This window comes from Mustelus asterias, chromosome 8, assembly GCF_964213995.1.
Source record: "Mustelus asterias chromosome 8, sMusAst1.hap1.1, whole genome shotgun sequence".
Taxonomy (NCBI): domain Eukaryota; kingdom Metazoa; phylum Chordata; class Chondrichthyes; order Carcharhiniformes; family Triakidae; genus Mustelus; species Mustelus asterias.
The window spans coordinates 140,359,033-140,376,898 of NC_135808.1; the positions used below are offsets into that span (position 1 = coordinate 140,359,033).

The window sequence follows — 17,866 nt, forward strand, 5'->3', positions numbered from 1 at the left end:
TCATCAGCTTTTGCCATATTCCAGAGGACCATGGAGAGCATCCTACAGGGGTTACCCCAGGTTGCTATTTACCTGGACGATGTCCTCATTATGGGAGAAAAAAGGGCAGAACATCTGCAGAACCTGGAGGAAGTTCTTAGGAGTTTCGCAGCAGCGGGAGTGCGTTTGAAAAGAGAGAAATGCGTCTTTTTAGCACCGCAAGTAACCTACCTCGGGTACAGAGTAGATAAGTCAGGTCGACATCCTCTGGAGGATCGGGTGCAAACAATAAAAGACGCCCTGGCCCCCACCACCATCCAGGAGTTATGGTTATTTTTAGGATTGGTGACATACTATGGAAAATTCATACAGAACAGGGCCTCCATTCTGGATCCCCTCCACCAGTTGCTAAAAAAGGGGTAAGCCTGGGAATGGTCAGCCCACCAAGACAAGGCCTTCAAGGAAATTAAACAGCAACTTTCATCTGAAAATGTATTTGTACATTACGGCCCCAAGAAGGAATTGGTGCTCACCTGTGACACATCCCCATACAGGATTGGCGCAGTCCTGGCACACAGGTGGCAAAACGGACAGGAACGGCCAATAACGTACGCCTCCAGGACCCTAGCAATGGCAGAATGAAGATATGCCCAAATTGAAAAAGAAGGACTGGTTGTAATCTTCACAATTAATAAATTCCACCAGTACTTGTACGGGCGGAAATTCACAATCGTCACAGACCATAAACCCTTGCTGGGCCTACTCAAGGAGGACAAAGCGGTGCCGCCAATTGCTTCAGCCCGGATCCAGCACTGGGCATTATTACTGGCAGCAGACTAATGTCGGTTGGAGCACCAGCCGGGGACTCGTGTGGCAAACGCCGATGCCCTAAGCCAGCTTCCATTACCGGGCACCCCACCATTGGTACCCCGAGTAGAGGAGACCGTGATTACACTAAACTTTGTGGATATCCTCCCGGTGGACTCACACAATATACGCTAGTGGACACAGAAAGACCCTTTTATTGGCGAAGGGAAAGCACCTGGTGCTAACAGGGCAGTTGGAAAGACCGGTCTGACCACAGATCCACCCATACTGGTGCAGGAGGGAGAAGATCACTGTGGAAGACGGGATACTGCTGTGGGGAGCACGGGTCATAGTCCCAAGGCGGGGCCGTCGGGCCATACTGGCCGAATTACATCATGGGCACCCCAAAGTGTCCAAAATGAAGGTGCTGGCCAGGTCTGGGTGCAGACACAGCGAAACCGGTAGGACAGTGCCGGAAGTGCCAACAGGGGCAGAAGGCGCCAACAGCAGCCCCGCTGCACCCGTGGGAATGGCCAGGTAGACCATGGTCGCAACTTCATGTTGATTTTGCAGGCCCATTTATGGGGCCCATGTTTTTGGCAATAATAGATGCCCATTCCAAATGGTTGGATGTCTACAAACTGAACTCAGCAAACACAACTGCAACCATTGAGAAACTGCGCACCTCGTTTGCAACGCACGTGATCCCAGAGGTGTGAGTTTCCGACAATGGATCAGTTTTTACCAGCCTCGAGTTCACAAAATTTATGAAATCGAATGGGATTTCTGTACTGTAGGGTTTCTATGATTTCTATGACATGAAGACGGCACCTTATCACCCGGCATCAAATGGGCTAGCGGAGAAAGCAGTCCAGACGTTAAAAGCCGGGTTGGAAAAAACAGCCAGTGGCGTCATTAGAGACTAAACTGTCACGCTGGTATTCGACTATAGGACAACTCCACACGCCACCATGGGAACCATGCCAGCGGACCTACTGATGGGCAGACGAACCCACACCAGACTGAGCCTGTTATTTCCAAACCTGGGAGGGAAGGTGGAAAAACACCAAGAAGCCCAATGCAGGGGCCATGACAACACTCGCCAAGAGAGGCACTGATGCCGGTGAGAAGGTTGGGTAAGAAATTATGCAAATGGACCCGCATGGATAACAGGAACAGTCGAGTCCAGGACGGGACCGGTATCCTACCGAGTACGTGTAGGCGAGGCAGTGGTAAGGAAACACCTGGACCAGGTCCGGGCCTCAAACTCTCCACCCGTTCCAGAGCCGAGTCCGCCCTGTAATCCTAAGGGCGAGCAGAGTCCCCCTCGACGGGCCAGCATCGTCTCTCCAGCGCCCCTGGTGGGAACCTCAGAGTCCAAGATGGACACATGGGATGAAGCTGCAGCAATTCCCCTACCACCAGCAGTGGACGAGGAACCAGCCCTTCGGCGTTCGCTGCGGAAGAGACAGGCGCCCAACTGTTACACCCCGCCCAGATCAGAGGCCGAGTTGGAGGATCCTGAGCCGGCGCTCAAGCGGAGGAAAAGACCTCTTAGGGAAACAAACCGAGAGGATTCCTCGGACTTTGGGGGGAGGAGTGTGATGACTTCAGCCAGGCTAATGAGCTTGACCTGCTGGAGTATGAACTCCCTGATGAGTCCTTTTCCGCTTTGTCTTTTGTTTCGGGCGGTTCCCCTCCTTTTAGGGAGCTGCCCCTTTTGAGTTGTTCCTAAGTTAATTTGAATTTGTTTCTTGGGTTGGACAACGAAAGATGTCCCTGATGAGTTCTAACTGATGGTCCAATCAGTGAGCCTCATGCTCCCTATTTAAAGCAGGTGTGTCAGTCTCTCTGCCTGCTTTAGAGAGTCTTTAGAGAGAGTGCAGAGAAGGTTTACCAGGATGTTGCCTGGTATGGAGGGTCTTAGCTATGAGGAGAGATTGGGTAAACTGGGCTTGTTCTCCCTGGAAAGACAGAGAATGAGGGGAGACCTAATAGAGGTGTACAAAATTATGAAGGGTATAGATAGGGTGAACAGTGGGAAGCTTTTTCCCAGGTCGGAGGTGACGATCACGAGGGGTCACGGGCTCAAGGTGAAAGGGGCAAGGTCTAACTCAGATATTAGAGGGACGTTTTTTACACAGAGAGTGGTGGGGGCCTGGAATGTGCTGCCAAGTAGGGTGGTGGAGGCGGACACGCTGGCATCGTTTAAGACTTACCTGGATAGTCACATGAACAGCCTGGAAATGGAGGGATACAAACGAATGGTCTAGTTGGACCAATGAGCGGCATAGGCTTGGAGGGCCGAAGGGCCTGTTTCCTGTGCTGTACTGTTCTTTGTTCTTTGTTCTTTGCTGTAGCAGGAAGCAACAAGGAGAGAGAGCTCTGTTATGTAATATTGTTGTGAATAAAGAAGCACTCGGTGACGGGACCTTCGCCTCCATGGAGTTATTTCACTCCCTTTAGGGCATAAGGTGTCTCCTGTTATATCCTACTTCATCCTTTAATAAGCTCCAAGGTTTCCTTCTCTTTTTTGATTTGTCTTTATACTTTGGGTTATTTTATACGATAATCTCTGGCCTGATTCTTCGTATCTTGTCCATTCCAGCCATCCCATGATGACAGGGCCTTCTGGTCTCACCGATGGTGTACGGTTCAAGCCATGGAAAAGTACGTTGACATCGGTGGGACTTGAAGGTCCTGTCATTGGCTAATGGTGAGCTGCCTCTGCTGCCGCATAATGCCACGGGATGGAAGGAAAATGCTGCCCTCTTAATCTCTCTCGGTCTCTATCTCTTCCTCTCCAACCTGTGCTCTTTCTCTCTCCCTATCTCTATCTCTCTGTCTGTATCTTTCGAAGTTTATAGACTCATATGAAATAGGAGCAGGAATAAGCCATTCAGCCCCTTGAGCCTGCTGCACCATCCAATAAGATCTGACTATGGTGTTCATTTCACTTTCCTTCCTGCACCCATAACCCTTAACTCCCTTGTATCTCTTGCTCTCCATCCATCCCTCTGTCTCTCTTTCTGTCCTTCCGTCTCTCTCAGTCTTTGTCTCTCCCTCTCTCAGCCTCTCTCTTGGACTCTGTCTCTCCATCTCTTTCTCACTCCCTGTTCTTCTCTCTCTTTCTGTACCCCTCTCTCCCGGTCTCTCTCTGTCTGATTTTGTATCTGTCTATCTCACGTATCAACACATTCTCATTTCAGGAAATGGCCAGTGAACGGAAAAGCTTCATAAGAACACAAGAGCTGCAGAGACGCAAGAATGAGAAGCTTAATGAGGTGGAAGAGGCGGCACGGGACAGGGCATTGTATCTGCTGGAAAAAGCAAATGCCTTGCGCCTAGAGCAGGAGGACGAGATTAAACAGATTAATGAGGTGAGAGAAGTGGAGTGAGAGAAGCGAAAGAGAGAGGACAGGATTTTCTGTGCAACCCGCTGTGTATTTCATGGTGGTCTGCTATTGGCTGACGGTGCAATCTTCTGGTCCCACCCTTGTCAATGGGGTTTCCAGTTAAATGCTTCCCGCACTGCCAGGAAACCTGTGACAGGGGTATGCCGTCAGCGGGACCGAAAGTTCCCACTGGTGTGAACTGTCGGACGATTCTACCCTGAGAGTGAGTGGAAGAGGTGAATTTTACAAGCCCTCAGAAGGCGGCGTGGAAGGCAGTAAAATTGGGAAAGCTGAGTAAATTCGACTGCCTGACCGTGTCCCACCATTGGAGTATTTTACCAACAACAGGACTGAAATTGCACAGGTGGAGAGTCCCAAAGAGGCAGGCTGTCAATTTTGATAAATAAAGGTCCAATTAAGGGCAGTTTTATGCTACTTTTTATCATGTGGGCAGCTTGTCAGCTAAATGGGGGTGGCCTGCTGGTGGCAACCCTTGTTTGGGGCAGGGGGATAGCTTTATAAAGCAAAGAGGAGGATAAGAGGGAAAGGCAGCCACTAGTGATTTCCCGAGAGGTATTTCCTCCTCAGGACTCAGCCTGCAATTTTTAAAAATACTTTTTGCCAGAGGTGCCAGCCGACTGGAGAACAGCTAATGTGATTCTGCTACTTAAGAAGGGTTCTAGAGATAAACCAGGGAACTACAGACCAGTGAGTCTCACGCCAGTGGCAGGGAAACTATTAGAGAAACGTCTGAAGTAGAGCATCTATCTCCACTTGGAGAGGCAAAGCTTGATCAAGGATAATCAGCATGGCTTCATCAGAGGGAGGTCATGCCCAATAAATTTGATTGAATTTTTTGAGGAGCTGACCAGGTGTGTAGATGAGGGTAGTGTGGTTGATGTAGTTTATATGGATTTCAGCAAAGCCTTTGATAAGTTCCCACATGGGAAAGAAGGTAAATTCACATGGGATACAGGGTAATTTGATAAAGTGGATTCAAAATTGTCTCAGTTGTAGGAGACAGAGAACAAAGAACAGTACAGCACAGGAAAACAGGCCCTTCAGCCCTCTAAGCCTGTGCCGCTCCTTGGTCCAACTAGACCAATCGTTTGTATCCCCCATTCCCAGGCTGCTCATGTGACTATCCAGGTAAGTCTTAAACGATGTCAGCGTGCCTGCCTCCACCACCCTACTTGGCAGCGCATTCCAGGCCCCCACCACCCTCTGTGTAAAAAACATCCCCCTCTAATACCTGAGTTATACTTCGCCCCTCTCACCTTGAGCCCGTGACCCCTCGTGATCGTCACTTCTGATCTGGGAAAAAGCTTCCCACCGTTCACCCTATCTATCCCCTTCATAATTTTGTACACCTCTATTAGATCTCCCCTCATTCTCTGTCTTTCCAGGGAGAACAACCCCAGTTTACCCAATCTCTCCTCATAGTTAAGACCCTCCATACCAGGCAACATCCTGGTAAACCTTCTCTGCACTCTCTCTAACGCCTCCATGTCCTTCTGTTAGTGTGGCAACCAGAACTGGACGCAGTACTCCAAATGTGGCCTAACCAGCGTTCTATACAGCTGCATCATCAGACTCCAGCTTTTATACTCTATACCCCGTCCTATAAAGGCAAGCATACCATATGCCTTCTTCACCACCTTCTCCACCTGTGTTGCCACCTTCAAGGATTTGTAGACTTGCACACCTAGGTCCCTCTGTGTTTCTATACTCTTGATGGCTCTGCCATTTATTGTATAACTCCTCCCTACATTATTTCTTCCAAAATGCATCACTTCGCATTTATCTGGATTAAATTCCATCTGCCACCTCTCCGCCCAATTTTCCAGCCTATCTATATCCTGCTGTATTACCCAACAATGCTCATCGCTATCCACAAGTCCAGCCATCTTCGTGTCATCCGCAAACTTAGAACCATAGAACCATAGAAAATCACAGCTCAGAAACAGGCCTTTTGGCCCTTCTTGTCTGTGCCGAACCATTTTATGCCTAGTCCCACTGACCTGCACTTGGACCATATCCCTCCACACCCCTCTCCTCCATGAACCCGTCCAAGTTTTTCTTAAATGTTAAAAGTGACCCCGCATTTACCACTTTATCCGGCAGCTCATTCCACACTCCCACCACTCTCTGTGTGAAGAAGCCCCCCCTAATGGATGAGCTTGGAGCGTGGATTGCTGCTTCGAATTGTGATGTGGTGGCCATTACGGAGACTTGGATGTCTCAGGGACAGGACTGGGTGCTTCAGGTGCCGGGTTTTAGATGTTTCAGGAAGGACAGGGAGGGAGGCAAGAGAGGGGGGGGAGTGGCACTGTTGATCAGGGATAGTGTCACGGCTGTAGAGAAGGTGGACGCCGTGGAGGGACTGACTACGGAATCTCTGTGGGTGGAGGTTAGGAACAGGAAGGGGTCGGTAACTTTGCTGGGTGTTTTCTATAGGCCGCCCAATAGTAACAGAGATGTTGAGGGGCAGATGGGGAAACAGATCCTGGAGAGATGTAGGAATAACAGAGTTGTCGTGATGGGAGATTTTAATTTCCCAAACATAGATTGGAATATCCCTAGGGCTAGGGGTTTGGATGGAGAGGAGTTTGTTAGGTGTGTCCAGGAGAGTTTCCTGACACAGTATGTGGATAGGCCTACTAGAGGAGAGGCTGTTCTTGATCTGGTGCTGGCTAATGAACCTGGACAGGTGGAGGATCTCTCGGTGGGTGAGCATCTTGGGGATAGCGATCATAATTCTATCTCCTTCACGATAGCATTGGAAAGAGATAGGGTCAGGCAGGCTAGGAAAGTGTTTCTCTGGAGTAAAGGGAAATACAGTGTCATCAGGGAGGAAATTAGACGGGTAAATTGGAAGGAGGCATTCTTGGGGAAAAGTACCGAAGGAAAGTGGAGGATTTTCAAGGAATGTTTGTCTGGAGCTCTGCATGACAACGTTCCGATGAGACAGGGGGGTGTTGGTAGGGTACGGGAACCGTGGTGCACGAAGGTTGTGATGAACCTGGTGAATAAGAAAAGAGAGGCGTACAGAAGGTTCAGAGAGCTAGGAGGTGTTAAGGATTTAGAGGAGTATACGCGATGTAGGAAGGAGCTTAAGAAGGAAATTAGGAGAGCGAGAAGGGGTCATGAGAAGACCTTGGCGGGTAAGATTAAGGAGAATCCCAAGGCTTTCTACAAATATGTCAAGAGTAAAAGGATGAGATGTGAAGGCATAGGACCCTTAAAAGGTGAAGGGGGAAAAGTTTGTGCGGAACCGTTAGAAATGGCGGAGCTGTTTAATGAATACTTTACCTCGGTATTCACGGTGGAAAGGGATCTGGGTGGTTGTACTGCTGGATTGCGGAGGACAGAAAGGATCGAGCATGTGGACATAAAGAAAGAGGATGTGTTGGAACTATTGAATGGCATCAAGGTTGGTAAGTCGCCGGGACCGGATGGGATGTACCCCAGGTTACTGTGGGAGGCGAGGGAGGAGATTGCGGAGCCTTTGGCGATGATCTTTGCATCGTCGATGGAGACGGGAGAGGTTCCGGAGGATTGGAGGATTGCGGATGTGGTCCCTATATTCAAGAAAGGGAACAGGGACAGCCCGGGAAATTACCGACCGGTGAGTCTAACCTCAGTGGTTGGTAAGTTGATGGAGAGGATCCTGAGAGACAGGATTTATGATCATCTAGAGAAGTTTAGTATGATCAAAAGTAGTCAGCACGGCTTTGTCAAGGGCAGGTCGTGCCTTACGAGCCTGGTTGAGTTCTTTGAAAATGTGACCAAGCACATTGACGAAGGAAGAGCGGTGGATGTGGTCTATATGGACTTCAGCAAAGCGTTCGATAAGGTCCCCCATGCAAGACTTCTTGAGAAAGTGAGAGGGCATGGGATCCAAGGGGCTGTTGCCTTGTGGATCCAGAACTGGCTTGCCTGCAGAAGGCAGAGAGTGGCTGTGGAGGGGTCTTTCTCTGCATGGAGGTCAGTGACCAGTGGAGTGCCCCAGGGATCTGTTCTGGGACCCTTGCTGTTTGTCATTTTCATAAATGACCTGGATGAGGAAGTGGAGGGATGGGTTGGTAAGTTTGCTGACGACACCAAGGTAGGTGGTGTTGTGGATAGTTTGGAGGGATGTCAGAAGTTGCAGCGAGACATAGATAGAATGCAAGACTGGGCGGAGAAGTGGCAGATGGACTTCAACCCGGATAAGTGTGTAGTGATCCATTTTGGCAGATCCAATGGGATGGAGCAGCAGTATAAAATGAAGGGTACCATTCTTAGCAGTGTAGAGGATCAGAAGGACCTTGGGGTCCGGGTCCATAGGACTCTTAAATCGGCCTCGCAGGTGGAGGATGCGGTCAAGAAGGCGTATGGCGTACTAGCCTTCATTAATCGAGGGATTGAGTTTAGGAGTCGGGAGATAATGCTGCAGCTTTATAGGACCCTGGTTAGACCCCACTTGGAGTACTGCGCGCAGTTCTGGTCACCTCATTACAGGAAAGATGTTGAAGCCATTGAAAGGGTGCAGAGGAGATTTACAAGGATGTTGCCTGGATTGGGGGGCATGCCTTATGAGGATAGGTTGAGGGAGCTTGGTCTCTTCTCCCTGGAGAGACGAAGGATGAGAGGTGACCTGATAGAGGTTTACAAGATGTTGAGGGGTCTGGATAGGGTGGACTCTCAGAGGCTATTTCCAAGGGCTGAAATGGTTGCTACGAGAGGACACAGGTTTAAGGTGCTGGGGGGTAGGTACAGGGGGGATGTCAGGGGTACGTTTTTCACTCAGAGGGTGGTGGGTGAGTGGAATCGGCTGACGTCGGTGGTGGTGGAGGCAAACTCGTTGGGGTCTTTTAAGAGACTTCTGGATGAGTACATGGGATTTAATGGGATTGAGGGCTATAGATAGGCCTAGAGGTGGGGATGTGATCGGCGCAACTTGTGGGCCGAAGGGCCTGTTTGTGCTGTGGCTTTCTATGTTCTATGTTCTAATATTCCCTTTAAACTTTTCTCCTTTCACCCTTAACCCATGCCCTCTGGTTTTTTTCTCCCCTAGCCTCAGCGGAAAAAGCCTGCTCGCATTCACTCTATCTATACCCATCAAAATCTTATACACCTCTATCAAATCTCCCCTCAATCTTCTACGCTCCAGGGAATAAAGTCCCAACCTATTCAATCTCTCTCTGTAACTCAGCTTCTCAAGTCCCGGCAACATCCTTGTGAACCTTCTCTGCACTCTTTCAATCTTATTTACATCCTTCCTGTAACGAGGTGACCAAAACTGTACACAATACTCCAAATTCGGCCTCACCAATGCCTTATATAACCTTACCATAACACTCCAACTTTTATACTCGATACTCCGATTTATAAAGGCCAATGTACCAAAGGCACTCTTTACGACCCTATCCACCTGTGACGTCACTTTTAGGGAATTCTGTACCTGTATTCCTAGATCCCTCTGTTCAACTGCACTCTTCAGAGTCCTACCATTTACCCTGTACGTTCTACTTGCTAATGACACCAGTTACACCTTCTTCCAAATCATTTATATATATCACAAATAGCAGAGGTCCCAGTACAGAGCCCTGTGGAACACCACTGGTCACAGTCCTCCAGCCGGAAAAAGACCCTTTGACCGCTACCCTCTGTCTTCTGTGGCCAACACAGTAAGAGTTTTAACAATACCAGGTTAAAGTCCAACAGGTTTATTTGGTAGCAAATACCATTTGCTTTCGGAGCGCTGCTCCTTCGTCAGATGGAGTGGAAATGTGCTCTCAAACAGGGCACAGAGTCACAAAATCAAGTTACAGAATACTGATTAGAATGTGAATCCCTACAGCCAACCAGATCTTAAAGATACAGTCAATGTGAGTGGAGGGAGCATTAAGCACAGGTTAAAGAGATGTGTATTGTCTCCAGACAGGACAGCCTGCAAGTCCAGGAGGCAAGCTGTGGGGATTACTGATAATGTGACATAAATCCAACATCCCGGTTTAGGCTGTCCTCATGTGTGCAGAACTTGGCTATCAGTTTCTGCTCAGCGACTCTGTGCTGTCGTATGTCGTGAAGGCCGCCTTGGAGAACGCTAACCTGAAGATCAGAGGCTGAATGCCCGTGACTGCTGAAGTGCTCCCCCACAGGACGAGAACAGTCTTGCCTGGTGATTGTTGAGCGGTTAGGAGCCTTCCTCCAATTTAGCACCCTGCCCGTAGGACAGTACTCATCCTTGTCCATTACTATCCTAAAGTTAACAGAGTTGTGGTCACTATTTGCCACATGTTCTCCCACCGAAACTTTGACGACCTGACCGGGCTCATTTCCCAGAACTAGGTCCAGTATAGCCCCCTCTCTAGTCAGGCTATCTACATACTGTTCCAAAGAACCTTCCAGTATACATTTTACAAATTCCTCCCCGTCCGGACCCCCAGCTCTAAGTACTTTCCAGTCTATACCAGGGAAATTAAAGTCCCCCACTACAACAAACCTATTTTTTCTGCACCTATCCAGAATCTCCTGACATATCCTATCCTCCACTTCCCGTGGGCTGTTGGGCGGTCTGTAGTACACCCCCAGCATAGTGGAGTGCCCCAGGGATCTGTTCTGGGACCCTTGCTGTTTGTCATTTTCATAAATGACCTGGATGAGGAAGTGGAGGGATGGGTTGGTAAGTTTGCTGACGACACCAAGGTAGCTGGTGTTGTGGATAGTTTGGAGGGATGTCAGAAGTTGCAGCGAGACATAGATAGAATGCAAGACTGGGCGGAGAAGTGGCAGATGGACTTCAACCCGGATAAGTGTGTAGTGATCCATTTTGGCAGATCCAATGGGATGGAGCAGCAGTATAAAATGAAGGGTACCATTCTTAGCAGTGTAGAGGATCAGAAGGACCTTGGGGTCCGGGTCCATAGGACTCTTAAATCGGCCTCGCAGGTGGAGGATGCGGTCAAGAAGGCGTATGGCGTACTAGCCTTCATTAATCGAGGGATTGAGTTTAGGAGTCGGGAGATAATGCTGCAGCTTTATAGGACCCTGGTTAGACCCCACTTGGAGTACTGCGCGCAGTTCTGGTCACCTCATTACAGGAAAGATGTTGAAGCCATTGAAAGGGTGCAGAGGAGATTTACAAGGATGTTGCCTGGATTGGGGGGCATGCCTTATGAGGATAGGTTGAGGGAGCTTGGTCTCTTCTCCCTGGAGAGACGAAGGATGAGAGGTGACCTGATAGAGGTTTACAAGATGTTGAGGGGTCTGGATAGGGTGGACTCTCAGAGGCTATTTCCAAGGGCTGAAATGGTTGCTACGAGAGGACACAGGTTTAAGGTGCTGGGGGGTAGGTACAGGGGGGATGTCAGGGGTAAGTTTTTCACTCAGAGGGTGGTGGGTGAGTGGAATCGGCTGACGTCGGTGGTGGTGGAGGCAAACTCGTTGGGGTCTTTTAAGAGACTTCTGGATGAGTACATGGGATTTAATGGGATTGAGGGCTATAGATAGGCCTAGAGGTGGGGATGTGATCGGCGCAACTTGTGGGCCGAAGGGCCTGTTTGTGCTGTGGCTTTCTATGTTCTATGTTCTATGTTCCTCTTTCTGAGTTCCACCCACAGAGACTCAGTACATGACCCCTCTAAGTTGTCTATCCTCTGCACCGCGGTAATATGCTCCCTAACTAATATCGCTACTCCCCCACCTTTTTTAGCCCCTCCTCTGTCTCGCCTAAAACACTTATACCCCGGAATATTCAGCTGCCAGTTCTGTCCTTCTTTTAACCAAGTCTCCGTCACCGCAACCACATCCAAATTCTGCGTAAGCATTAAGGCCCTAAGTTCGTCTGTCTTACCCGTTAATGATGGGTGATGACAGAAGGCTGCTTTAGTGACTGGAAGCAATTGTCCAGTGTCGCACCACAAGGATCTGTGTTGGGCCCCCTATTATTCATCATTTATATAAATGACATTGATGACTATGTGGGGAGTCGGATTAGTAAGTTTGCGGATGACACAAAGATTGGACGGGTGGTTAAAAGTGCATCAGAGTGTCTTGGGCTACAAGAAGATATAGATGGAATGAGCAAATGGGCAGATAAGTGGCAGATGGAATTTAACCCTGAAAAGTGTGAGGTAATACACTTTGGAAGGACTAATTTGACAAGAAAGTATTCAATGAATGGTAGGACACTAGGAAGTTCTGTGGTTGTCCACAGATCTCTTAAAGCAAAAGGGCATGTTAGTAGGGTGATGAAAAAGGCATATGGGCCACTTGCCTTTGTCAGTCGACATTATCTTGCAATTGCGTCTCTGTCTATATATGCCATGTTTGTGAACCCAACTCTCCACTCACCTGATGAAGGAGCAGCGCTCTGAAAGCTTGTGATTCCAAATAAACCTGTTTGACTTTGACCTGGTGTTCTGAGACTTCTTACTTTATCAGTCAAGGCATAGATTGCAAAAGCAGAGTAGTCATGTTGGAGTTGTATAGAACTTTGGTGAGGCCACACCTGGAGTACTGTGTGCAGTTTTGGTCGCTACATTACAAGAAGGATGTGATTGCACTGGAGGGGGTGCAGAGGAGATTCACCAGGATGCTGCCTGGGATGGGACATTTAAGTTATGAAGAGAGGTTGGAAACGCTTGGGTTGTTTTCATTAGAGCAGAGAAGACTGAGGGGCGACCTGATCGAGGTGTACAAGATTATGAGAGACATGGACAGAGTAGATAAGGAGCAGCTGTTCCCCTTAGTTGAAGGGTCAGTCGCGAGGGGACATGGGTTCAAGGTGAAAGACAGTAGGTTTAGGGGGGGTGTGAGGAAAAACATTTTACCCAGAGGGTGGTGGGTGTCTGGAATGCACTGGCTGGGAAGGTGGTGGAGGCGGGATGCCTCACATCATTTAAAAAGTGCCTGGATGAGCACTTGGCACATCATAACATTCAGGGCTCTGGGCCAAGTGCTGGTAAATGGGATTAGGTGGGAGTTCAGGTGTTTCTAGTGTGTTGATGCGGACCCGATGGGCCAAAAGGCCTCTTCTTTGCTGTATGATTCTATCTCTTATAGGCTGCAAGACCTCTACCTGACTCAGCAGTGAGCATCGCTCCTGGTGGTGATGCTGAGACTGCTGACCTGCCAGCCTTCTAATCAGGCTGACAGATCCTAATGGGTCTCCATGTGCGGCAACAGATCCTAATGGGCCCCCCGTGTGCCGGCAACATGCACATCTGACCGACTGGTAAAATTGAGGGCAGAGAATGAGGGACAGATGGACAGAGGAAAACTGAGAGATAGAGAGGGAAAGAGAGAGAGAGAGAGATGGAGATAGAGGGAGAATCATACAGTGTAGAAGAAGCCCTTTGACCCATCGAATCTGCACTAACATGTGTGAAATGCCTGACCTCCTTCCTGCCTAACCCCATCTGCCAGCACTTGGCCCATAGCCCCGAATGCTATGACGTGCCAAGTGCTCATCCAGATGCTTTTTAAAGGATTTGAGGCATCCTGCCTCCACCACCCTCCCAGGCAGCGCATTCCAGACCGTCACCACCCTGTGGGTAAAAACCTTTTTCCGCACATACCCCCTAAACCTCCTGCCCCTTGAACCTATGTCCCCTTGTGACTGATCCTTCAACTAAGGGGAACAGCTGCTCCTTATCCACTCAGTCCATGCCCCTCATAATCTTGTACACCTCAATCAGGTCATCCCTCAGTCTTCTCTGATCCAACAAAAACAACCTAAGCCTACGCATCCTCTCTTCATAACTTCAATGTTCCATCCCAGGCAGCAGCCTGGTGAATCTCCTCTGCACACCCTCCAGTGCAATCACATCCTTCCTATAATGTGGCGACCAGAACTGCACACAGTAATCCAGCTGTGGCATTACCAAAGTGCTATACAATTCTAACATGAACAAAGAAAATTGCAACACAGGAACAGGCCCTTCGGCCCTCCAAGCCTGCACCGACCATGCTGCCCGACTGAACTAAAACCCCCTACTCTTCCGGGGACCATACCCCTCTATTCTCATCCTATTCATGTGTTTGTCAAGACGCCCTTTAAAAGTCACTATCATACCTACTTCCACTACCTCCCCCGGCAGCGAGTTCCAGGCACCTACCACCCTCTGTGTAAAAAACTTGTCTCATATAAGAACATAAGAAATAGGAGCAGGAGTAGGCCATCCAGCCCCTCGAGCCTGCCCCGCCATTCAATAAGATCATGGCTGATCTGACGTGGATCAGTACCACTTACTCGCCTGATCCCCATAACCCTTAATTCCCTTACCGATCAGGAATCCATCCATCCGCGCTTTAAACATATTCAGCGAGGTAGCCTCCACCACCTCAGTGGGCAGAGAATTCCAGAGATTCACCACCCTCTGGGAGAAGAAGTTCCTCCTCAACTCTGTCTTAAACCGACCCCCCTTTATTTTGAGGCTGTGGCCTCTAGTTTTATCTTCCTTACTAAGTGGAAAGAATCTCTCCGCCTCCACCCTATTCAGCCCCCGCATTATCTTATAAGTCTCCATAAGATCCCCCCTCATCCTTCTAAACTCCAACGAGTACAAACCCAATCTCCTCAGCCTCTCCTCATAATCCAAACCCCTCATCTCCGGTATCAACCTGGTGAACCTTCTCTGTACTCCCTCCAATGCCAATATATCCTTCCTCATATAAGGGGACCAATACTGCACACAGTATTCCAGCTGCGGCCTCACCAATGCCCTGTACAGGTGCATCAAGACATCCCTGCTTTTATATTCTATCCCCCTCGCAATATAGGTCAACATCCCATTTGCCTTCTTGATCACCTGTTGTACCTGCAGACTGGGCTTTTGCGTCTCATGCACAAGGACCCCCAGGTCCCTTTGCACGGTAGCATGTTTTAATTTGTTTCCATTGAGATAGTAATCCCATTTGTTATTATTTCCTCCAAAGTGTATAACCTCGCATTTCTCAACGTTATACTCCATTTGCCATATCCTCGCCCACTCACTCAGCCTGTCCAAATCTCTCTGCAGATCTTCTCCGTCCTCCACACGATTCACTTTTCCACTTATCTTTGTGTCGTCTGCAAACTTCGTTACCCTACACTCCGTCCCCTCCTCCAGATCATCTATATAAATGGTAAACAGTTGCGGCCCGAGTACCGATCCCTGCGGCACGCCACTAGTTACCTTCCTCCAACCGGAAAAACACCCATTTATTCCGACTCTTTGCTTCCTGTCGGATAGCCAGTCCCCAATCCACTTTAACACACTACCCCCAACTCCGTGTGCCCTAATCTTCTTCAGCAGCCTTTTATGAGGCACCTTATCAAACGCCTTTTGGAAATCCAAAAACACCGCATCCACCGGTTCTCCTCCATCAACCGGCCTAGTCACATCTTCATAAAAATCCAACATGTTCGTCAAGCACGACTTTCCCCTCATGAATCCATGCTGCGTCTGATTGATCGAACCATTTCTATCCAGATGCCCTGCTATCTCCTCTTTAATAATGGATTCCAGCATTTTCCCTACTACAGACGTTAAGCTGACCGGCCTATAGTTACCCGCCTTTTGTCTCCTTCCTTTTTTAAACAGCGGCGTAACATTAGCCGTTTTCCAATCAACCGGCACTACCCCAGAATGCAACGAGTTTTGATAAATAATCACTAACGCATCCACTATTACCTCTGACATTTCTTTCAATACCCTGGGATGCATTCCATCCGGACCCGGGGACTTGTCCACCTTCAGTCCCATTAGTCTACCCAGCACTGCCTCTCTGGTAACATTAATTGTAAGAAGTATTTCTCCTGCTGCCAACCCTCTATCGTTAATATTTGGCAAACTATTTGTGTCCTCCACCGTGAAGACCGACACAAAAAACTTATTTAAAGACTCAGCCATATCCTCATTTCCCACTATTAACTCCCCCCTCTCGTCCTCCAAGGGTCCAACATTCACTCTAGCCACTCTATTCCTTTTTATATATTTATAAAAACTTTTACTTTCATTTTTTATATTAATTGCTAGCCTAGCTTCATAGTCTATCCTTCCTTTCTTTATCGCTTTCTTGGTCTCTCTTTGTCGTTTCTTAAATTTTTCCCAATCACTTGTTTCTCCACTATTTTTGGCCACTCTGTACGCAGCTGTTTTTATTTTAATACTCTCCTTTATTTCCTTCGTTATCCACGGCTGGTTCTCCCTTTTCTTACAATCCTTATTTTTTGCTGGAATATATTTTTGCTGAGAACAGAAAAGGATCTCCTTAAAAATCCTCCACTGTTCCTCAGCTATCCTACCTGCCAGCCTGCTCTCCCAGTCTACCTTAGCCAATTCATCCCTCATCCTATCATATTTCCCTCTGTTCAAACAGAGGACACTGGTTTGGGACCAAACTTTCTCCTCTTCCATCTGAATCAGAAATTCGACCATATTGTGGTCACTAGACCCAAGAGGGTCCTTCACAATAAGATCCTTAATTCTACCTACCTCGTTACACAATACCAGATCCAAAATAGCTCGTTCCCTCGTCGGTTCTGTAACATGCTGTTCAAGGAAACTATCCCGACAGCATTCTCAGAACTCTTCCTCCATTCCACCCTTACCGACTTGAGTCTGCCAGTCAATGTGCATGTTGAAGTCCCCCATGATTATTGCCGTTCCGTTTTTACACGCATCCCTTATCTGCTTGTTTATAACCCTCCCTACCTCAACATTATTATTTGGGGGCCTATATACCACACCTACTAGTGTCTTTCTCCCTCTACTATTCCTCATCTCTACCCATAATGATTCCACGTTTTGTTCCTCAGAGCCTATGTCATCCCTCAGTACTACCCTGATATTATCTCTTATTAATAGCGCGACCCCACCACCTTTTCCTTCCTGTCTATTCTTCCTAAACGCCTGATACCCCTGGATATTCATCTCCCAGTCCTGGTCACCTTTCAGCCACGTTTCTGTAATGGCCACGAGATCGTACCCACTTGTGCTGATTTGCACCATCAACTCATTTACCTTGTTCCGAATGCTTCGTGCATTCAGGCAAAGTGTCCTTATTCCAGCTTTTATCTGGACCCGCTTTGATGAGTCGCGAACACCCTCTTCCTCTACTCCCTTATCTAAATTACCGCCTTCATTCACTTGCACCCTCTCCTCTACCATTAATTTTGTAATTCCCCTTACCCCTGCATCCTCCCCCCCATCAATTAGTTCCTTGATCTTAGTCAACTCTTCTAGCTCCCCTCCCCCCAACCTATCTAGTTTAAATTCTCCCCAGTAGCCTTAGCCAACCTACCGGCCAGGATATTGGTCCCCGTGTGATTCAAGTTCCACCCGTTTTTTGTATACAGATCACCCCTGCCCCTAAAGAGGTCCCAATGGTCCAGGAACCTGAATCCCTGCCCCCTGCACCAGTCCCTCAGCCACACATTCATCCTCCACCTCACTCCATTCCTGCCCTCACCTTCCCGTGGCACAGGCAGTAATCCTGAGATTACTACCTTTGCTTTCCTCTTTCTCAGCTGTCTCCCTAATTCCCTGTACTCCCTTTTCATGACCCCTTCTCCCTTCCTACCCACATCAGCGGTACCAATATGTACCGCTACCTCAGGCTCCTCTCCCTCCCACCTCAGGATTTCCGGGACGCGACTAGCGACATCCTGGATCCCGGCCCCAGGGAGGCAGACCACCATGCAAGAATCCCGC

The 17,866-nt window shown here is 48.6% G+C and overlaps 1 protein-coding gene across 1 annotated transcript in view; it reads left to right on the forward strand.

Annotated features, from left to right (window-relative positions):
• The window catches only part of cfap45 (cilia and flagella associated protein 45), a 223,278-nt gene that overhangs the window by 70,108 nt on the left and 135,304 nt on the right, over positions 1-17,866 (forward strand). The window contains exon 5 of the mRNA XM_078219236.1: positions 3,996-4,166. Coding sequence (XP_078075362.1) covers positions 3,996-4,166 — 171 coding nt within the window. The remainder of the gene's footprint in view (positions 1-3,995; positions 4,167-17,866) is intronic.